Source organism: Typopeltis vanoorti, chromosome 1 (genome assembly GCF_054136105.1).
Source record: "Typopeltis vanoorti isolate ZY-2024b chromosome 1, IOZ_Tvanoo_1.0, whole genome shotgun sequence".
NCBI classification, from domain to species: domain Eukaryota; kingdom Metazoa; phylum Arthropoda; class Arachnida; order Uropygi; family Thelyphonidae; genus Typopeltis; species Typopeltis vanoorti.
The window spans coordinates 13,618,687-13,643,338 of record NC_143549.1 but is presented as its reverse complement, the minus strand read 5'-3'; the positions used below and the strand labels follow the sequence as shown (position 1 = coordinate 13,643,338).

The 24,652-nt window shown below is 37.6% G+C and overlaps 1 protein-coding gene across 3 annotated transcripts in view; it reads left to right on the top strand.

Moving 5' to 3' along the window:
• Window positions 1–24,652, top strand: part of LOC150109797 (uncharacterized) — a 128,436-nt gene that overhangs the window by 24,300 nt on the left and 79,484 nt on the right. For all 3 annotated transcript variants that reach the window (XM_090411852.1, XM_090411937.1, XM_090412021.1), the window contains exon 2: window positions 10,843–12,003. In XM_090411852.1, the coding sequence (XP_090267978.1) occupies window positions 10,884–12,003 (1,120 nt within the window). In that variant the 5' untranslated portion in view covers window positions 10,843–10,883. The remainder of the gene's footprint in view (window positions 1–10,842; window positions 12,004–24,652) is intronic.

The following is a 24,652-nucleotide window of genomic DNA, read 5'->3' as shown; positions in this document are numbered from 1 at the left end:
AACTGACAGTGCCTTTGACCTGGCTTTTCAATGAAAGTCTGGCTGTGGGAAAGGTGTCCATGGAATGGTAGGAAGGTAAGATAGTGCCATTGCATAAGGGCAGTAGCAGACTGGAAGTGTCTAATTATAGGCCAGTTTGTGTGTCATCAGTAGTTAGTAAGATCTTGGAGAAAGTAGTGAAGGACCGTATACAGCATTGGGCTGATGAGGGTAATGTTATCTGTGAGAGTCAACATGGATTTGTGAAGGGGCACAAATCCATGTTGACTCTCACATATAACAACATGGATTTGTGAAGGGGCACTCTTTTTTTAGCAATATGCTAGCCTTTTATGATAATGTTACGAGAGCATGAGATGAGGGGAAAGGCACATACTGCCATTTTCTTAGACTTAGTGAAGGCATTTGACAGGGTGCCACATGATAAGCTGATATTTAAGTTGCAGCACATGGGTCTAGATGTCAGATTGGTCAACTGGATTCAGGATTGGCTGTCCGATAGGTATCAGAGAGTTGTGTATGGTGGGGCGGTTTCAAGGAAGCAGAGGGTTACAAGTGGGGGTCCCACAGGGCTCAGTGCTGGGATGGAAAGCTGTGAAGGATTATTAGTAATAGTACAGATGCGGCAGCCCTGCAAGAGGATTTGAATAAGCTAGGTAGATGGGCAAATGAATGGGGTGTCAGTTTAATGCAGCAAAATGTAAGGTCTTGAGGTTTGGGAAACATCAATGAGATACTGCATACTCTGTGGGAGGAGTTATACTGGAGGAAGTAGGAGAGACAAGAGATCTGAGGTTGATGATTGATAGAAACCTGAAATTTAGGGGCCATATTGCAAAGATGGTGAAGACACAGTGGATTGCTGCAATAATGAGAAGGACGCTGACCTGCAGAGATAAAACAGTTATCATTCCGTTGTATAAGACCCTGATCAGACCAAACTTGGACTATTGTTTTCAGATTTGGTCCCCAGGATTTGAAGGGGATAAATTAAGTGTGGAAAGGGTACAAAGGCAGATAACAAAGATGGTGTTGGGACTGTACAATGTTAGTTATGAGGATTGGCTGAGGGATTGTGGACTGCAGAGTTTGGTGGATAGAAGGAGAGGTGATATGATTGAGACTTGAAACTGTTGAGAGGTGTTTACAGGGTTGACACTGGGGAGTTCTTTCGCTTGGTTGAACAGCGGGAAGGAGTGATGACAAGAGGCCATCCCTGAAAGTTATGAAAGGAAACTGTTTGCAAGAGGGTGAGGAGTGGTTTCTTTGCATGGAGGGTGGTTGAACCATAGAATGCATTGCCTGATGGAGTGGTGAGAGCGAGAATGGTCAATGAGTTTAAGGAGTGGTATGATGGACTGTGTTTCTTAGGGGGGGGGGACCTCCCATCGATGTGTCTTGATAGACTTTGTGTTTCTTAGGAAGGGCCTCTCACAATGAGTCTTTTGACTCCATGGAGGCCTGGATAATAATAATTCGTTCCAATCTGTACTGCCATGATTAAAATCGGTCATAATAATTACCCTTATTTTATTCATTAACCCAAATTATTTATACATTTCTTCATCAGTACCATCTACATTCCTGGTCTATACCAACTAAATATTTCCCATTCATCTGTTGGTACTGTTCCATTTCTGTCTTTGATGATACTGAATATGGGCTTAAACTTGTGCTTTAGGTTACAAACTATTTAAATAAACATCCATTTATAATTGGGCTTCCTCATATGGAACTCTGATCTTTTCACATTTATTAGAATAAAACGTTTCCTCGCTAGTACTGCTTTGGAAAGAAGTCAAGGTTATAATACAGGATTCGGTGAAGAATTATCGTTGCCTAATGGATCTTCTGGCTTCTCTATGTAATCTCTTATATTCTTCACTCCCTGTGTCTCTTTGTTTTTCCAACAGCCTTCTTTTGATTCCCATGTTGATTCTGATATTCATGGGGCTCTTGGTCTTCTTATTGGACCAAGATACTTCTTTACTGAATCCTGTATTATATAACCTTGAGGGAATGTTCCAGGGAACTGGCAGTCGCATTGGCATGCCTGTTTAATAAGAGTTTTTCACCACAGGTTCCAAGGAATTGGAAAGAGGGTAAAACTGTTCCACTGCATAAAGGAGGTGATAAAGCTGTAGCTTCAAATTATAGACCGTTCTGTATATCTGGAGTTGTGGTGAAGGTCCTACAGAGATTGGTGAGAAGTAGGATACAGAAATGGGTTGATAACAGCAGTATTCTCTGTGGTTTGTTAAGGGGAAATCATGTTTCTCTAACTTATGTACTATAACAAGGTGACAAATACCTTGGACAGAGGAGATGCATATACAGTGGTATACTTGGATTTTTCAAAGGCTTTTGATAAACTGCCACGTGACAAGCTCTTAAATAAATTGAAAGAGATGGGATTGGATAGCAGACTTCTGTGTTGGATCAGTGACGGGCTGTCAGATAGGTATCAGAAAGATGTATATGGGGGTGCACTATCTCAAAAGAGAAAGGTTACCAGTCGTGTCACAAGGGTCAGTTTTGGGGCCATTGTTGTTCAGTTTATATGTTAATGATATTGGGTTGGGTTTAACTAGTGATATCCAGCTATTTGCAGATGATGCAAAACTGGGGAGAGCAATGCATAGTAAGACACGTTGTTAATGCCTTACAAGAGGACTTGAATAGATTGCATGAATGGGCAGGTAAGTGGAACTGGATATGTTCAATGTTGTTCAATGTTGCCAAGTGTAAGGTTTTGAGATTTGGTAAGCAACGATGGGATGCCAAGTATACACCTGTTGGAGAAACTTTAACAGAAGTAGAAGAGATGAGAGATCTAGGAGTGATGGTGGACAAGGACCTAAATTCAGAGGCCATATTATACAAGTTGTGAAGACATCACATCGAATAATGGTAATGATGCGGAGAACCCTGACATGCAGAAATAGAAAGATTATGATGCCATTGTATGAGGCCTTGATCAGGTCTCATATGGATTATTGTGCTCAGATTTGTTTGCCAGGTTTTCATGGTGATGAAGATATGTTGGAAAGGGTACTGAGAAGGTTCACAAAGGTAGTCAGTGATCTTTGGAGTATAAGGACAGATTGAGAGAATGTAAGTTGCAGAGTCTCGTAAATAGAAGAAAGATGGAGACATGGAAGAGATTTTTCATAGAGTGGGAGAGGGAAGTAGAACAAGAGGTCATTGCTGAAAACTGTATAAGAAGGGTGTGAGCAAAGGAGTGAGAAGCAGGTTCTTTGCATGGAGGGTGGTTGGTGAGTGGAATGCATTGTCTGAGTGTGTCGCGGATACATTGAATCAGTTTAAGACATGATTGAATGAGCATTATATGCAATAGTGAGTGCCTCCCACGATGAGTCTCTGACTCCATGGAGGTCAAATGTTGATAATAATAATAATGTCTCATACAAAGTATGTCATTAACGGGATTATAACCAAAAAGGATTCCCTGAACTGTTTTGATGGCAAAGGAGTTAGAGGAAGAAAAGGAATATCTTGGTTTGACAACATCATGATGTAGGCAGGAAAAAGTAGCATATAACCACCCGCTCAGATCAACGCAAGAAAGTAGTTTGTCAACCAGAATGGTCGCTTACCTTTGATAGAAGATAGTACCATAAGAAGAAGAATAAACGACTAGCTTTACCCCTTGTCTTCTTGAAGTTATCTCCATTCTGTCTGGTCTCTGTAATTCCCAGGTTGTCAATTTTATACCGCTCCATCTCTTTATAGACAGTATCAAGAGTACCCATCCATGTGCCTATGTAAAATTCCCCTCTAAGATTAATCCTATACCTTCTGTATTTCTTATTCACATTGTCGCTGACTTTTTGTTTGAGACTATAATATACTTCTCGAACAGGACCCTCTGCCTAAGCCCTGATCATGGCTCTGATTATTCTGCACAACAATCGATGCAGTATAAGATGTATTATAAGGCACAACCATATTAGCATTTTGGAGTGAAGTCACTGTAAGAAAAAAAGTGATAGGATTGCACAGGCCCTTTCTACATATCTGAGAAGTTTTGTTCCCTAATTCATCCCACATTGACCAGGTGGATTGTGACTTCTGCCTATTAGATGAGGTAGACTCTCACTGTATAAGACAAAATGAAATAGCAAAATAGGAAAGTTCACCCTTAACCCGTGAATACTTTAATAGCATTGGGGGAAAGGAGCAAGAAGAAAAGAAAGAAGGGGAGGGACCAGATGCAGATGATATAACTGATTATCTGTTATATTATCTGCATAATATAACAGTTACCTCAGTAATTGTTATATTATGTACCTCAGTTTGCCACTCTCATACTCACTGAGTCCTTGAGGTAAATTGGGTGAAAGGTGGAATATTATTTATGGTAAGTGATGAATTGTCTTCTCAGGACAGAAAATCATAGGGAAATGGCACTTAAGGCTTTAAGAACATATGGTGTAAGGTTGAAGTATCATGTATAGAACATAATTAATAGGATGTTGATATAGACCAGAAAATATATGATGAACAGGAAATGTTTAGGCAAATTAGTTTGAGAAGTACAATGTGAGTGATTATTATAAGGACTTCAGCAATAACAGTATAAAATCAGCAGAGGAAGCAACATACTGTAATAAGGGAACTGAATTTTTGCTTCTTGAGGAAATGTCTTGGCATCATATAGTGGATGAACACAAGGGTCAAAAATTTTGAACTTATAGTATCAGAGGATCTAATTGTGACAAAGATGTCATACTTGCTCACAGTTTGTGAGAGTGACCATATAGTCCTGACTTGAAAAATGAATAGTAGGCAGAAGGAATTTATATGAAATTATAAACCAATAAAAATTATAATAGAAACACTGAATTTACAAAAGACAAAAATGTTTGAAGGAAGAGAAGGCAACAGTGAATGGGAGCTATTTAAGCTAAATTTGTTAACAGTATTGACAGATTGTATCCCTTGATTGCAAAAGATAAAAGTGATTCAGAGTAAAATGGAACTGCAGATCAGATGGAAAAAAAAAAAAGTTATAGAAGGCATATTAAAGAGAGTTGTGGCAAACAGTTGGCTGAGGGATACAAGGCACAGGCTAGGAAGGTGATCATACTAAGGAGAGAAATATTAGAATATGAGAGGAGACTAGTGCTGCAATCTAAGGAGAATCCCAAGGATTTCTTTTGTGTAGTCTGTAGAAGTAAAAAATTATTATGGAGGGATGACCTTGCTGGATTTATAGTTAAGTGAATAAGATAGGTGGCATAGTTGAGCTGTTTAACAATCACTTCATTAGGGTGTTCCATTCTAGTAGAGTAGGCTTTATTTCTAGTGGTTTCTAGTTTATTTCGATTCGCTTGTAATCCTTGCAAAGGATTACAAGCGAATGAAAAGGATCTATTCCAAATACTGATCTTTATTGTTTTTTATTCCAAATATTGGCCATTCTAATTGTCAGTAAGGCAGTGGTACTGGATGAGATTTTACCGCATGTTTAAATGTTCTGAAGACCCAACATACTATTAATATGGTTATTTAATGAAGATCTTGCAATGGAAGCAATTTCTTCAGGAATGAACTCAGATAAAGAATTAGGTAGATAAGAGTAGTATTACTTATGAAGGCCAATATGGATTTGTTAAGGAGTGATCTTATTTTAGTAATCTGATTGCCTTAGATGAGGGTAAGGTGTGCACTGTCATTGTTTTGGATTTTGCAAAATTATTTGTTGGGCCCCAGGGTGTAGATTTAATTAAGACCACAGGGTATGAGAAGGATAGGAATGTCTCATACATTGATTGTAAAGATATAGAAGACAGGAGTATGACCAGAGTAGAAGTCAGTATTTATACTGCTGCAGAAGAAGGGAGATATGAAGGACTGCAAGAACTACAAAACTGTTAGATTCTACTAAAGATTATTCTAAATTTGTATATAAGTTTGTATACAAATGCTAGAAGTATAAGAAACAAGGCAGATGAAATGGTTGCATTAATTGCGTCTGTTCATCCAAAGATTGTCGGATTAAGTGAGGCCTGGTTGGAAGAGGACGACATCCTGACAGGAATAGAGATGTAAGGGTATGATGTGTTTCGTGAGGACAGAAGGGGTAAAAAGGGAGGGGGAGTGCTATTGATGATAGAGAAAGAGTTATGTCCATACAAAGTAGAGATGCAAGAGGGAAATAGTACCTGTGGTTTGAGGCAGTATGGTGTGAGATAGAGGTGAATATAATCAAATACTTGGTTGGATGTTGTTATAGACCAGGTAATGTGGATTGTGGTGATAATGAAATGTATAATCAAATTAGTCAAGCAAATAAGAAAAGGTGATCATTATGGGCGATTTTAATTATGGCAATATAGACTGCAATGATGAGATAGCAACTGGGAGTAAAGAAAATGAGTTTCTTGAGTTTTTGAGGGATAACTACCTCAGACAGTATGTAACAGAGGGTAACTGAGGATTGAGGGTCTTGGATTTAGTCATCTCATCACAGGATGTAATTATAAATGATGTGTCAAATCATCCACCAATTGGTGAGAGTGACCATGAGGTGATTGCTTGGGTGGTTGCCAGCAGTGTGAGGACCTCTGTGAGAAAAGGATATATGTGGAACTACAAGGGGGGGGGGGTGATTATGATGAGCTCAGAAGACAGCTTGCGGGTGTAGCATGGAATGAGGAGTTAGCTGGAAAAGAGATCAATGCAGCTTGAGGGATTTTCAAAAACTATCTAGTAGATGCAATGTCTAAGTGTATTCCAAGGGTGAGAAGGTTAAATAAGGTAGGTGTGAGATGGATGAATTAAGAGATTAAGCGTGCAATACAGAGAAAAAGGGCATTGTGGAGGCAGCGTAAGAGAAGGGGAAATAACCAATTCCATGAGGTATACAAAGACCAGGCAAGGATGGTGACTTGGTTGGTGAGGGTAGCTAAAGAGAGAGATGAACAGCAGTTAGCTAATGAAGCCAAAAAGAATCCTAAGGAGTTCTTTCGATATGTAGCCAGTAAAAGAAAGAATCATTATGGAAGGATGACATCGATAGGAGAAAATGGTATAAGGACAGCTGTAGCAGAATGTGTGGTGGAGATACTTGATGAGCAATTCATAAAGGTCTTTCAATCTTGTGAATGTGACTTCATGGAGAGATTGAGAGCCGTTGATGATGGGGAGGAGAGACTGATTGTAGGTGAGCAAGAGGTGTATGGGGAGTTGAGTAAACTAGATGTTAATAAGGCTGTGGCACTTGATAATATATCACCACGTATTCCGAAAGAATGTGCCATGGAGTTCACACCTGCCTTGACATATTTTTTTAATATGAGCCTTGCACTCGGTCAAGTTCCTAAGGAGTGGAAGGAGGGCAAGATTGTGCCACTTCATAAAGGAGGTGATCAAACTATAGGCCTATCTGTGTGTCAGGTATTGTGGTTAAGTTTTTGGGGAAGCTTGTGAGAACCAGGATCCATTATTTATAGATTTATAGATCCATAGATTTCACTAAAGCTTTTGATAGAGTACCTCATGATAAGTTGACAGTCAAGCTAGAGCATGACAGTCAAGCTAGAGCATATGGGGTTGGATATCTGATAGGTATCAACAAGTTGTGCATGGGGGAGCAATATTCAGGAAAAGGAAAGTCACTAGTGGAGTGCCTCAGGGGTCTGTTTTGGGGCCATTACTGTTTAACTTGTATATTAACGATATAGGTGAAGATTTGGATGGAGATATTCAGTTGTTTGCAGATGATGCAAAGTTGGGACGAACCATAAAGAGTAGTGAAGATGTTGTGTCCTTACAAGAAGACTTGAATAAATTGAGTGATTGGGCACAGAAATGGGGATGTGAGTTCAATGTTGCAAAATGTAAGGTTTTAAAATTTGGAAAACAAAGATGGGATGCAGAATTTATGCTTCGTGAGGATGTATTGTTGGAGGTGGAAGAAATAAATCTGGGGGTGATAGTGAATAATGATCTGAAATTTAGGGGACTTATAGCCAAAATTGGGAAGACAACATAAAGGCTTCTGGGAATGATGCAGAGGATACTGACTTATAGAAGTAGGGAGATTCTTGTTCCGTTGTATAAGGCTTTGATTAGGCCACACATGGACTATTGTGCCCAGATTTGGTCACCTGGTTTTCAGAAGGATGAAGAGATGTTGGAAAGAGTCCAAAGGTGATTGACTAAGGTAGTTTCTAACCTCTGGAATGTCGAGTATGAGGAAAGATTGAGAAGATGTAATTTGCAGAGTGTGGTGGACAGGAGCAAGAGGAGAGATAAGTTGGTAAGGGCTTGTTATAGGATCAGTGCTGGAGAAGTTCTACAGAAAATAGTGGGAAATCAGGGAGAACCAGAGGTCATCCCTGGAAACTGTATAAAGAGGATGTGAGTAGGGGAATGAGAGGCGGGTTTTTTTCATGCAGAGTTGTAAATGATTGGAATGCCTTGCCTGAGAGTGTGGTGTCTGCAAGGAGTTTGAGTGTGTTCAAGGCATGATATAATGAGCTATGTGTGTGTGATAAAAGGACCTCCCAGATGAGTCTTTGACTCCATGAGTTTTTGGGGTAATAATAATAAATAAAATTGAAGGCAAAGTCAAGACTGCAATGCCTGAGGAACATGTGGATGGAGATAATAGATCAGATCATCAAGAAGTGTAGAGAATTTAGAATCCCCATGGGTGATTGTAATTCTTGTAGATAAGCATATACGTTGGTTAGACATACTTCTAATTTTTTATGAAAAGACATAGTAAACTAAATTATTAATTATAAAAATTTTAATTAATAACTACCTATGTTTCGGCAATGTTACATTGCCATCTTCGGGGATCGCAAAACTGATATGTCCATGCAGGCAATCACGTGAGGCCCTTTATTCCAATGAGGTTGAAGAAAGGCAAATGAAGTTGGTCCTAGAGTCCTAAAAAGGTGCTGGCTAGTGGGCAAAATTGGGCTGTCTTTCTATGGCTGACGATCTTAGAATATATCAGTTCAGATAACAATGCCCTAACTACTGAACTTAACCATATCCTTAACACCTTCTTAGCCAATGGCTACAACCCTCAAAAAATATTAAACCAGTTAACCACAACTCCCCTCATAGCAGAGACTAAATCTATCACCATTCCATATATCTGGAATACATCTGAAAAACTAACAAAAATTAAAATATGACCTCACAACTAGTTACAAACCACATAAGAAATTGGAATCTCTTATCTGCTCCACCAACAACCAGCCATTTCCCCTAGACCTACCTGGTGTATACCAGGTTCCTTTGCAGTTACAAACTGTCCTACCACAGCCAATATCAGGATATCCGAACACAAGGACTACATCCAGTTCCACCAATATAACCACTCAGGACTTGCTGACCATTAGCTGGGGCCTATCAGCAAGAATACCCACCACAGAGTATGCTGGAAGAAAGCCACTTTCGTATTTGTACTTGCTGTGGTGTAAAAAGATTATTCCTTGAATCAGCCTCAGCTCTGATAAACTTCCCAACCCTCAACAAATTTGCATGCATGAGACTGCCCCAACCCAATTTAGCCTGCTTGGGGCACCTTTTATACTAAATGAAACACATGGGTAACTCTAAAGTTCTATCTAGGTGGTGCCCCTCTATGGGCATTTATAAGTGGTCTAGGATGTAAAGTGGGGCCTCTGACAATTATTGTTTCCCAAATTTTTTTTGGAAACAATAATTGTGGTTTGTATCCAATGTATTGGATACAAATCACAGGTTCTTCCCCTGGAAGAAAACCACCATGCTCCACCATAGTATTAAAAAAGGAAAGACTTTTTAGAATCTGCAGTGGCACTCAGAAATCAACCGAATTTAAATAAATACAGATGCATTAAATTTCCCAAAATTTTTGAAACGATAATTGTCAAAGATCCCACTTGATATCCTAGGCTACATACAAATACTCATAGAGGGCATACCACCTAGATAGGACTTTAGAGTCACCCATGTGTTTCATTATTTAGTGTTTTGTGTGTGTGTGTTACAAGAGTTATTTGTAATTCCTGAAGATGTCTCAGTGACTGAGACAAAATATTGGTAGTATTAAAATTAGTTTTTAATCTCTTCCTAGTGATGTAAATATTTCATTAAACTTCCAGTATGAAGAAAAAGACTCATTATTCATACAATACAAATCATACCTCTCCTTGAATTCATTCACTGATGAAGAACTCACATCATCTTTGCCAACCCATTCCATCCATTCATGACCCTACAAGCAAAAAACCTAGTCAGAATACTGTTGCTACCACGGTTTTATACAATTTCCAGGAGTGACCCTTTGTTCCATAAAATCCCTTTAATAACTTACATGCTTCCATCATGTCTCCTCTTTAAATCTGTTAGCTAGTTTTTGAAGCCCACAGACCTTCAATCTATTCTCATAGGGAGCATTCCATAGACCTGTCACAATTTTTGTCACTTGACCCTAGCTAGATTCTCTAAACCACTTTTTCATTTCTATGGAATCCAGGTGAACAGATTTTGCACAGGTTCCAGATATGACCTTATTAAACATGGATTTGGATATGCATTGTAATGAGTTTAAGGAGTAGTATGAGTGTAATAGACTGGATTGGGTAAGGCCAACATGTCACAAATTGTATTATGACTGTAGAGGTCTGGAATGAAAAAAAAAAAAAATTAAACTTAGGAATATTTCTTTCGTTGAATTTTACTCTCTGAAGTTAAGTGATGTAATTTGTATGTTATGGGTAGTTATTGGTTAGTTTGAATATTGGTTCATTTCTCATAAAGAAATAATTTTCTGTTGTATATACAACTAAATTTATCAGAATTTCTTTTCAGGATTACTAGGATTACACTCAACTACTTCAAATCAGGCAAAAATGAATAATGCTGCTTCACAAGTACAACTGGAAAATGACTATACAGAATTTTTGAGAAATAGAATTGAGCGACACCAAGGGATATCACTTCAGAGCCTTACTGGCCATTTATCATCTGTGTCAGAGGGTATAAGGGAATGTTTCGGAACATCACGAGAAGACCTAAAAGCATTTCTTTGTTCACATCCAGAGGAGTTTACTCTAGACGAAAATGAAAAGATATATCTTGGAAATGCAGAAGATGCATTGGATTTGACAAGTAATACTTCACAATTCTCTGATACTGATCAGGATGCTGAACTTAAAAATATAAATGCCACTCTAAATGAAGTTAAAGGAAAAATATATAAGCTGTTTCCTACATATGGTTTTATTAGTGTTACCAGTCCAATTTCGACTTCTGTGTATTTTGATGGTTCAAAATTTGAGAATGGAGAAGAAAAAGTCCTTCAGAATTTGAACCTTCAGTGCGGACAGACAGTTTATTTTAATGCAGTAAAAGCAGATGGAAATCGTTCAGCTACCTATCGGGCTTTAAGAGTTTGGCGTCCACAGAATAAACAGTATTTGGGGGATTCTGAATGTCCTTCCATAATTACTGGAAACCACAGTGATAGTAGATCTTCTTTAGAATCTGAACCTGATAATGTATTTCTTTACATGGAGGAAGGTATGATAAACAATGTATTTTCAACATATGGATTCATTTCCAGATGCAGTAACCAAAGAGATAGTGTGTTTTTTCATATGAGAGATATTGCAAATTGTCCAAAGCTTTCTAAGGTAACACAACTTGATGATATTTTAAAAAAGGGTGATCTTGTGACATTTAATGCTAAACGAACGGAAAAAAAAGATACTATGGTACGTTGGCAAGCAGTTAGAGTAGTTCTCTCATCTAAAAGTGAAGAAATTAGTGATGAAGAAGATGATAATGATGATAAAGAAGTCTATATATCTTCTACAGAATGGCCAACACCTGAATCAACTGATGATGAGTCATCTAATTGCAAGACAAACAGTTCTTTTAAAAAGCAGCTCAGTGACTGGGGAACTTATGGTAATAAAATGACTGCAGGTGATCCTGAAGTTGCTGTTGCTGACAATCTGACAATGAATGGTGCTGTAATTATATTGTCGAGGAATAAGTATTTTTAACATTACATTTTGAAATTATTTTATATTATAGTACTTAGGTTTTTAAATTTAGATATAGGATTAGATTTGTGTTAATATAGATATCAATTTGTGTTTACCTTTTTTTATACCATTACTATAGTATAAAATATAGTGTAAAAGAAAGTTTTGGTTCAGAGATGGAGTTTTGCTGAAAAAAAGGTGGTACATCTTTTGACAACTTATATAAGTAAATATGACTTCTCCATTGTTTCTGCCTTAGTATCACCACTTCTGGGTCCAGCTCCCACTGACGAGACCTCAATAAAGGTCGAAACTGGTCTGGGTAGTGGCCCTTCCCTTAATGCATAGCATTATACATTTCTGCAAGGAGATGTGCTTTGCATTATGGGAAATACTGTGACAAGGAGAGATGAGAGCTTGGTCCACCTTTACCACTAGTTGCCTCAGTCCTGAAGATACTTCAAGTGCAACTTTGTTTGCTTACACTTGGATAAAGGATTAAACTAAATTTATTATAGTCTAACCAAGTGAACTTCCAACATCTTTCTCTAAATCCAGAGTAATTTAATAATAAGGTGGTACACCTTTTGGCAACTCGTATAGGTAAATATGGGTTCTCCATTGCTTCTGCCTTAGTATCACCACTTCTGGGTCTGGCTCCCACTGACAAGACCTCAATAAAAGTCGAAACCAGTCTGGGTAGTGGCCCTTCCCTTAATGTGTCCACAAGGAGATGTGCTTTGTATTATGGGAGATACTGAGACAAGGAGTGATGAGAGCTTGGTCCACCTTTACCACGAGTTGCCTCAGTCCTGAGATACTTCAGGTGCAAACTTTGTTTGCTTATACTTGGATAAAGGATTAAACTAAATTTATTATGGTCTAAACACGTGGAAAAAAACTTCCAACATGCTGAAAAAAAAATTGAAAGACTTCATATGGATGAAAAGAATGAGAGCAAATGGATGTTTAAGAATTGTGATAACTGGATTGTTTGAAGAAGCATAAGTAAAAGTAAGCAAAATAAAAACACAAATAATGTTAATGGTAATGGAAGTGGCACTGAAGAATTTAAGCTACAGTTAGTGAAAATGAAGAGGAAAATGAAACATTTAGGATTAAATGTATGAAGAAGTGATTGACTAACAAATGGAAAGGGAAAGAGAGAGAAACCGGATTTTAGGTGTAGGCATCAGTGGATGATCCTGTTTGCATCGAATACTAGCTCAGCCTCTTATTGCCATCAATCTTTCTTCAAGAAAAAACTGAGGTCCTTTTGCAAAAATATAAACTAGTGTGCTTTTAAGAAACTATAACACATTTTAGGAATTGTAATTTAAATTGTATATGTTTTTGGTCATAAAGTGTTACAAAATAAAGACTTATTGTTACATAGACCATATATTTATAACGTACTTAAGTTCTTACACAACAGGTACTAACGGTTCTTTTGTATTTTTAAACTTTTTTTGCATTTACCTTTTTTTGTACTGTGCAAATCTTGAGAAAGCTAGTCAGTTACTAGCGAAACCGGTAGGCAATGTGTAAGAACTTAAGTACGTTATAAATATATCGTCTATGTAACAATAAGTCTTCATTTTGTAACATTTTAGGAATGTTAGTCAAGTGGGTAATATTTATTATCCTACTAGTTTCATCGATTTTTGCTATCAGCATCTTCAGGGATGCAATTGGTAAGCTATATGAAGGTAACAGACAGACTAGGTTTGAACTGACAGTTCTAATTCATACAAAATTAGTACAGTGCGAGAGAATGTGTGTGTCTCGGGGACATGATTTATTTGTTACGAGACAATGTAATTGGCATGAAAGTTCATTTTTTCGATGTTTAATGATCTAATTAAAGTTTTCCAGATTTCTGGTAGGATTAGACCTTGATTCTTATTTAGGTTTCCTGTTGAACGGGTGACCATAGCAGCCTCCTTGAAGGTTCTGGAATGGTAGTTCTCTTCTATATAGGGCATATAACTCTTATCCCACTCAATAAGATGGTTGGAAGAAAGGCCCAATATCTTGTCTGTTGTTTCTAACATAGCGTATGTGTCCTTCTCTCTCGTTTCGAGGCTTCCTTCTAGAGGTATGATCAATGTAATTAACACCACAGGAACAAGGTATATTATATACTCCAGAATACTTGTAGATTGGATGAGGGTCTTTCGGTGATCTTAAAAATTTCCGAATAGTATTGACTGGCTTGAATGCTACTCTAATATTGTGTGGTTTTAGAAGGATAGCCAATTTTTTGGAAATGCTGCTGACAAATCCTATGCAAAAAAACCATAACGACACCAATGAACTATTACGTGGAATGACAAACTGGACTTATTAAGAAAGCTAAAATCCATGCACCTGTTGACTCCAAGATTGTATGACGTTCCTAAAACACATAAAGAACATACACTATTATGTCCAATAGTTGATGGAATCTATTCTCCAACTTACCAACTGTCTAAATATCTAGCCAAGATTTTACAACAACACATTCACAACTTGGATACTTATATCAAAACTCATCATCATCAAATTCCTGCCATGTACCCTCAAGGGGTGTACAGGATATGATAGTACTACATGAAAAAATTACATATTACTAACTTCCTATGTACAGTTTTCCTCTAAATCAGTCTGTTACTTATCAAGACTCTAACATTATCAGATCACATATTTCTATCGTCTAAGGCACCTTGTACCATATCAATCTACCTATATCTTGGTCTTCCTCTGGATTGTTTTCCTGCCAACATGGCAGAGAACACTTGTTTTGCTAATCTTTCCTCTCCCATTCTATTTAAGTGACCATACCACCTGAGACTAGCTGTACTAACACATTCCTGGATGCTGACAATGTCAAGTTCTTTCCTAATATCCTCGTTTTCAATATGATATCGCCATTGATGCCATCTGTTCATGCCTCTAATCTATCTCAGGACTCTCATATCTGTGGTCTCTAGTCTTTGGTCAAGTGTTTTACTTCTGATCCAGCTCTCAGATCCATAACTTAAAACTGGTTTGAACACTGTCTTGTATACAGCTAATTTAATGTTTTGACTAATTTCTTTCTTATTCCATATGAATTTATTCACTTGACTTCCTACCATACCAGCTTTGTTGATTCTGTTGTCTATTTCTATATTGAATTTACCATCTTCACTAAAAATCATGCCTAAGTAGCTGAAATGTTTTACTTGTTGCACAGGTTCTCCATACACAACACAGCTGACATTTTCAATGATTCTGCCTATTTTCATTGTCTTTGTCTTTTTATTGCTGACCTTCATACCATATCTATTACAACAGTTATTCAATTTAGTCAGAGAATCTTGCAGACTTGTAGCGGATTTATTTAGAAGTGTAACATCATCTGCATAAAGCAAAGAGCTGACATTAACATCTCCAATTTTGATATGTTTAATACCACTTTCCTTCATAATGTGATCCATATAGATAATGAATCACAGATGGGATAATGTACATCCTTGTCTCACACCAGATTTAACATTAAACCATCTTCCTGTACTTCCTTCAATTCTAACTGCTGACTTACAACTCAAATAAAGACTTAGTATTGGTTGATATAATGTCCCATTGACACCATGTAACTGTAGTGTATTGAATAGCCTCTCTCTTGGCACCTTGTCGTATGCCTTTTTCAGATCGATAAAACTTGAATATTGATCTTTGTTTTATTCCCATGCTTTCTCAACTATTTGTCATAAAGTGAAAATCTGATCCTGACAGCCTCTATTTTGCCTGAATCCAGCTTGTTCTTCACCCAGCTTTTCTTCCACAATTCTTCTCAATCGTTTTTCAAGTATACTTGCATAGATCTTGCCAGGAATACTTAGTAGGGAAATACCTCTGTAATTCTCACATTCAGTTTTATTTCCCTTTTTATATATGGGTACTATGAGAGCTCTACTCCAATCATCGTGAATTTGTCCCTCTGTCCAGGCTTTCTGAACTATGCAGTACAGCCACTGTAAGACTTTTATACCACCATACCTCAGCATTTCTGGTTGAATATCATCTACTCCTGCTGCCTTTTCCACATTTTAAGCCTTTGATGGCTTTTTCTACTTCAAGTATGGATATGTATTCTTGACTGCATGCCTGGTCAGTGTGTTTTACCATTTCATTATCAGTTTTTCAAAGCAATTACTTCATACTTCACGGATATCTTTTTCTTCCGATTTCATGTCACCTTTATCATCTCTAACTTCTTTTACAGCACTCTTTCCTCCATTTCTAAGCTTCTTCAACAACCTCCAGAATGTTTTGGCACCTTCTTGATATTTATTTTCTATATTCTTGCCAAAGTCCTCCCATGACTTTTGTTTAGCTAGTTTTACATAGTGTTTAGCATTCTTGCATTTGTCTCCGTATTCTCTAAGAGCACTAGCTGACTTATTTGCCAGGAACTTTTGATATGCTTTCTTCTTTTCCTTCACTGCCTCTTTAACTTCCTGTGTCCACCATGGAGTTCTAATTTTTCTATCCTTGCAGACAACTTCACCACATGCCTCTCTAGCTGAATCAATCAGGGCTTTCTTCAAGGCTTGCCACCGAATCTCCAAGGTTTGATTCCTGTTCTCAAACTCTTTCATTTTTTCTTCAATAATCTTTGTGTATTTTAGTCTACAGTTCACATCTGAGAGCTGCTCAACTTTTTTTCGCTTTCAAACTTTCTTACGTGTTATTCTTTTCAATATGAAATTCAATTTTATTCTGCTCAAGACTAAATAGTGATCACTTCCAATTTCAAATCCTCTGTACACTCTGGTGTCCTGCAGGGAGAAAACATCACTATCAACAATAACATAGTCGATGAGACTTTTCTTATTCCTTGCCTCTTCTCTCCATGTGAATTTGTGCACACTTTTACGTTGGAACGTTGTGTTAGTAATGACCAGTCCATGTCCCGAGCAGAAATCCAACAGATATTTGCCATTATTATTAGCTTTGCTCTTTTCTCCAAATTTTCCCAAAATATTTTTGTATGTCTCACAATCATTTCCTACTCTGCTATTTAGATCCCCAACAAGGACCAACTTTTCATTTTTCATTGTGTCAGTTGCTTTCTCTAAAGCATCAAAAAATTCCACCACTTCTACCTTAGTAGAACCTTCTGTGGGACCATAGGCACAAATAAGTCTCATTGTCCTGTTCCCCATTCTCATATTTGCCCACGTTACTCTACTTGAGACTGCCTGCCATTCAAGAAGATTAGCCTCGTATTTTGTGTTGAATACTATGGCTACTCCTTTTCCTTGATTGTCATTGCCTGAATATAACATTTTATATTTATTGCTCAGAAAGATCTCGCCAGTTTTGTCTTTTTTGTTTCAGTCACCCCTATTATGTTGATCTGGTACTTATCTAATTCCTCAGCTAGCTCCATTTCTTTGCCATTCAGGCTTCTTATGTTGATAGTACCGATCTTTAACTCTGGTGATGTTGAGTTGGGGTATGTTTTCAGATTTGTTCCAGTAGCTGACTTTTCGCTGTTCGCCCTGGTTCCCTAGCGAAAACAACGGGGGCCTCGTTTAACCGGGCGACGCCCCAGCCGGCATGAAATTTCGTCATGTTGTACTATCATTTTTTTATTTTGGTTTAACCAATAAGAATACAATTTGGTCGGCTAAATCCCAAATTGCCAGCCCATCCTCGTTCGTTCAGTATCCAATTAGATATCCAGCAGGGTGCACCACGAGAAGGTGAGGATTGGACATTAGGTCAGAAGCCCTGGTTGGTTCTCTGCATTCCTTTTAAAGGCTATGTGGAGGTCTCCTCTCAGTTATGAAAAATTAAAAAACATCCGTATCTCTTAAGATTATATACTAGCAAGCCTTGATGTCACAAACTGTTTACAAACATTCCAGTTGTGGAAGTCATCAACATCTTGTACATCTTGTTCCCAAGAAACATCACTGCGTTGTTCAATCATTGTTTAACTTTGAACTATTTCGTTTGGCAAAAAAACGTCTACAAACAACTTACCGGATTAGCCATGGGTAACCTCCTCTCTCTCTTTCTTGTGCTGACTTATTCATGGAAGACCTAGAAGATAAAATCTTATCTCAGATTACCCCAAAACCTAAAACGTGGTACAGATATGTAGATGACATCTTTATCATCTGGAATCATAAGAAAGAAGAACTAATGGATTATCTCAACCAAATCAATAGGTTCCACCATACTATCAAATTCACATTAGAAATTGAAAAAGATGAAAACCTTCCATTCCTAGACATTTTAATAAAGAAACAAACCAATAACAGTACCAACCTGTCTGTATATAGAAAACTTACGAATACTGGACGTTACCTCCATTTCAACTCATCACATCATATATCCCAGAAACCTAGCATTATCCATATGCTTAAGAAAAGAGCTATACAGTACACCACAGACCAAGGTGACTTACAAGAAGAACTAACTACAATATCCAGAGAGCTATCCTTAAATGGTTATCCTAAAAGACTCTGCAACAAGATTCTCTTTACGGATCAAAGACAATGTGATGACACCCAATACATCAGTACTATAACTATTCCATTTGTCATCAGCATTTACAAAAAATTGGCTATCCTTCTAAAACCACACAATATTAGAGTAGCATTCAAGCCGGTCGATACTATTTGGAAATTTTTAAAATCACCGAAAGACCCTCATCCATTCTACAAGTATTCTGGAGTATATAATATACCTTGTTCCTGTGGTGTTAATTACATTGATCACACTTCTAGAAGCTTTGAAACAAGACAGAAGGAGCACATTGGTTATGTTAGAAACAACAGACAAGATATCTCGGGCCTTTCTTCTCACTTTGCCTCTACCAACCATCTTATTGAGTGGGATAAGAGTCATATGCCCTATATAGAAGAGAACTACCATTCCAGAACCTTCAAGGAGACTGCTATGGTCACCCGTTCAACAGGAAACCTCAATAAGAATCAAAGTCTAATCCTACCAGAAATTTGGAAAACTTTAACTAGATCACTAAACATTAAAGAAATGAACTTTCATGCCAATTACATTGTCTCACACTGTACTAATTTTGTATGAATTAGAAAACTGTCAGTTAAAACCTAGTCTGTTACCTTCATATAGCTTACCAATTGCATCCCTGAAGATGCCGATAGCAAAAATCGGTGAAACTAGTAGGATAATAAATATTACCCACTTGACTGACATTCCTAAAATGTGTTATAGTTTCTTATACAAGTAGTCAAAGAAAATCACACTAGTGTGCTTTTACTTGCAGGAAATATAATACAGCCTGGCAAAGTTTCTCCATTTTTAAACATTATCAATCATCCATATGGACAAGATTTGGAGATGGACCTGCCTATGTATGAATTTCTCATCTGTTGTGTAGGTAGCCACACTCCTATCCTAGCAATAATTTTTCCCCAATAACATAGAGATAATTACTATATGCTGCATCAACTTGCCACTGGCACAGATATATCCCAGGATGACCTTAATGGCATTATGTTGCATTTGCCACCTAATGGTTAATTTAAATGGCCACAACAGTGTTTGAGTTAGTATCTGTACTAACACCAGAACAGAATGAAGGTTGCAGAGACTATACTTGACAGTACCAATCTGTTCTTAAAATACTGGAAGCAACACCTTTCTTTTAGTGTTACATGGTGATCAGCTTTCATTATAGATAAATTATGGACTCTACAACTGTGTTAGAAATAATAATTTTAATTTCCCAACATTTCAACCTTCATATGAAGATAATCATCTGGAGTATACACATATATACAGAGACAAGCTATATTACATTTCATATAGTATTCTAAAGAGACAATGATTTGATCAATGATTATTCTACTGGCCTGACCTCTAGTGAAAAATTAGATTAAATTGAATTAAAATAAATTTTATTTATTTTAATTCAATTTAATCTAATTTTTCTCTAGAGGTCAGGCCAGTAGAATAACCGTTGATCAAATCATTGTCTCTTTAGCATACTGTGCGAAATGTAATATAGTCCATACAATATAGCCCAGACATATGTCCATAAAAAGTAGAGATGCAAGAGGGAAATAGTGCCAGTGGTTTTGAGGCAGTATGGTGTGAGATAGAGGTGAATGGAATCAAATACTTGGTTGGATCTTGTTATAGACCAGGTAATGTGGATGGTAGTGATAATGAAATGCATGATCAAATTAGCTAAGCAAATAAGAAAAGAGTGATCATTATGGGTGATTTTAATTATTACATTCTCAGATTAGATGATTAAATCCAAGATTCTCTATCCTTATGTGCCCTCAGTTACATATTGTCTGAGGTAGTTGTCCCTCAAAAACTCAAACTCATTTTCTTTACTTCCAGTTGCTATCTCTTCTTCCTAGTATATATTACCAAATCACCCATTTCTTATTAGCTTGGCAAATTTGATTATACATTTCATAGTCACTAGCATCCACTTTACCAGGTCTATAACAACATCCAACTAAGTTTTATTCTGTTCACCTCTATCTCACACCATTCTGCCTCAAATCCACTGGCATGATTTCCCTCTTGCATCTCTACTTTGCATTTACATAATTTGCTTTCATCAGTAGCACTCTCCCTCCCTTTTTACCCTGTCAATCCTCAAGAAACACATCATACCCTTCAATCTCTATTCCTGTCAGGATGTCATACTCATCCAACCATGTCTCACTTATTCCAACAATTTTTGGGCAAACAGACTCATTTAATGCAACCACTTCATTTGCCTTGTTTCTTACACTTCTAGCATTTGTATACAAACACAGCAGCTTATTCCTGGATCTATAGCTAGTTCCACTGACACTACTTATTTGATATGACTGCTCCATGCTTAACTCAAGCCATTTCTTTTTCTCCTTATTCATCTTCAAACCATCTTCAGATCCATAGTCATCCAATCATCCCTTCCCTTTTTGTCTACACATGTATTCACATCCTCTTGGAGCATCTACCTTTCTCATGCTGTGTTCTAATGTCTTCCCTGAGCCTCCGCATTTCTCTCTGTCTTGCACAGCTATTCTCTCATTTTCTCATACTCATGCTACTCACTTCATTATTCGCAACCACTTCTTCAATCTCTCCTGTCTTAATCTCCTGTTCTTCCACATTACAACTTGATCAGATTCATTCTCTGCACTTACTTCTCTATCTTCCAGCAGCAGTCTCTCCAAGCAACTCACACCAGAACCACTTAATGCAGTCCATCGCTCCTATACAGTTCACTTCGTCCTTTAAAATCATTCCACACATTTAAGAAACTGCATTACTTTCTCCTCACACATTTCCGTAAACATTCATAATCCTTACTCTCCACCTCATCTCACCACTGTCATACCTGGGCAACACGCTTACTACCTTTCCTATCACACTCTTCTCTTTAATCCCTCTCAACAACCTCCTAATAACCAATATGACATGTTCTTTGTTTGCAGTGAAGTCTTTGTACCTATTACAATTATCAACTCTTTTGCTTGCTTAGTTCTCATATCTAATTCATCAATCACTCTACTCATTCTACCTCCAGTAAAACATACTTTATGCATCCTCTCATCTAGCTCACCTTTAATAATTGAATCGCTATACAATGCTACTCGTGGGTCTTTTGTTACCTCTTTTATACCAGCATTTTGTTTTCATTATTTTCACTCTTCCATACATATCTCGAATTCTCTTAACTTCATTCTGCATCCATTTCATTCTTGCCTCATCTTAATCAACTGATCTTTTGAATCTTGTGTCACATTTTCACTGTCATTCATTCTTTTGAATTTATGCTGTTTCATCAATTAGTCACATCAATTTCCTCTCTTTTCATACATATCCCCTCCTCTTCCCCCCCTTCTTGGGACTAACTCAGAGCTGAGAGTTAGCTTAAACAGTGTGGTCAAAGTCACTAGCATTTTCTTAGCATCCTCTCATAAAACTCGAGCTTGTATACCATCTCATTGCTTTATGCTGTATTCACATCAAGGTTCTGTAATTTTTTTTGCATCTTCAGATAATTTATCTCACTTTCCATATAAACCTTTACATCTCTTGTTACTTCAATATCTCCACCTGCATATGTTCTCTCAAATGTTCACTTATAATTCTATCAGCATTCATTAAAATCATTCTGTCATAAACATTCTTCCTTTTATCTGCAACATACCAAAAGAACTCTTTGGGATTAATTTTTGCATGAAATGCTAATTTTCTTTCATACTCTTCTTTTGACACTCTTATTACACTCGGGATTCTTCTAGCCTATGCTTTGTGCTGCTCATGTACCTTCTTGTCAACTTTCTTCTTGAATTTCCTCCACGAATAACTTTTTTCTTTTTTTTTTTATAGCCCCCAGCTTAATGTTGGTATTCATTCATTTAACTTTCACTTGATTTATTCTAACTGACTGTAGCTTGCTATTACTTCCCTCAGACACTCTTTTACCACTTCCCATGCATGCATTGTCAACAACCAGAACTTGCAGTTTCACTTGCCGTGACACTGATCCAAGCAATCTCCAAAGTTTGTCATACTTACCCCTCCCCCATCTTAACTAAAAATATCATATATTTAGCCACCTCCCAGGTCAAGAACCATGTGATCACTTTCACCAGTTGTTGGCAATTTGATCATATTTATATCAGTTATAGACTAACTTTCTGATGCAATTATCAGAAAGATCTAGCACTCTCAATCCCTAGTACAGTCCATTATGTGCCACCTCAGGTAATTATTCCTTAGTAGCTGTATAAATTCCACTTCCTTCGTTCAATGTGGCCTTTTCTCCTTCCAATCTATTTTCCCATAGTTTGTCCCTGCTGTAATGATTGCCTGTTCTCCACTCATTGAGGTTATTTGCCAATGCATGCTATCCCTCATCATCCTTTACATTCCCTTGTCTATAGACTCAATCTACTGTATATTTTATAAGAGTAGGTGGTCAACTGGCTTGCAGTTGACCCCCTACTCTTTGGTTGCAGTTCATCAGCTATCATACATCATACGCTTCCTCCCTCCGATTCTTTTTTTTTTTCATCTATCATACTCTCCCCCCCCCCATGCATTCTTTTCTCTCTATCTTCTCTGAAAACACTATACCCTTCACATTCTATATAATCTGTTAGCCATGTCTCACTAATGCCAATAACCTTGGCCATGATGAACTAACCAATGCCAAAAACTCTTCCACGTTTTTAAAAATGTTTATGGTATTAGTGTACATAAAGTGCATTAGCTCCTTAGGTCAATTATTGTCCTTACACTTTATACTTACTATACCATTCTGGTTTGTTATCAGTGGTACTAACTTAGGCTTTTTTTTCCTGTTCTCCACTCAGCTGCCTCACTGGTATCTCTGTACTCGCTCAACAGCTCCCCCCCCCCTAAAAACTCTAGTGTCGTTGGTTTTGCACATTCACTTTCCAGACTCTGAAAACCAAATCCATTCAGCTACAAACCATCCTTCTTGTATAAGTGCTTTCATCCATTAGAACCACTCCTTACATCCACAAACTCCACATCATTCCTGCTGCATAACCTATGCATTGAATCATGTGTTATTATGGCCCTTCTCAGCTCAACTTGGAGCCAAGAAGGAGAGCCATTCTGCAGCAACAGCTGTCTCAATTATCTCTCTCTTTTCGTTTGCTATTTTTACACCATAACTCCTTCATGTCTTCCATCACACCATCTTTTCTCCTTTCAAATCATTTGTTCAAGCCAAAACAATCAACTCTCTGCCTGAGAAGCATGATTTTGCCACTCTCTCCCCAAGCACACCTCTTATGATAGAATCACCATACAAGACTCTCCTTAATTTTTGATAATTAGTTTACAGAATTAACAATGCATATAAAGTATATTAATTAAAGGTAATCTCGCCAGCTTGATGGATCTTTGGTTTTCTCTGGTTACAGAAAACCCACCCATACTGGCAGATACATTCACCAGCAATCCCCCCCCCCCTCACAACAATATGTGGTTATAAAAACACTATATAACAGGGCAAAATTAATCTGCTCAGATGACAAGGCCCTAACTACTGAACTAAACCACATCCTCAACACTTTCTTTGCCAATGGCTAAAACCCCAAAAAAATCCAAAAAATACTAAAACCAGTAAACCACAACCCCCCCCCTCCACAATAAAGATTACACCAAATCTATCACCATCCCCTACATCCAGGGCACCTCTGAGAAAATAAGCAATATCCTCAAAAAATATGACCTTACTTCTTGTTACAGACCATATAAAAAGTTGGCATCCCTTATCCACTCTACCAAAAACCAACCACTTCCCCTAGACCTACCTGGTGTATACCGGGTCCCTTGCAGCTGCAAATTGTCCTACTTTGGCCAAACAGGCAGAACAACAAATATCAGGATTTCAGAACACAAAGACTACATCTGGTTTCACCAGTACAGCCGCTCTGGGCTGGCAGACCATGCCTTAGATACCCACCATAGAATTCGTTGGAAGAAAACAAAAATAATACACCGCAGCAAGTTTAAATGCGAAAGATTATTCAAGGAATCATCAGCAGCTCTAAAAAATGTTCCTAACCTCAACAAATTTGGGTGCATGAAACTACCCCAAATTTGGGAGACTT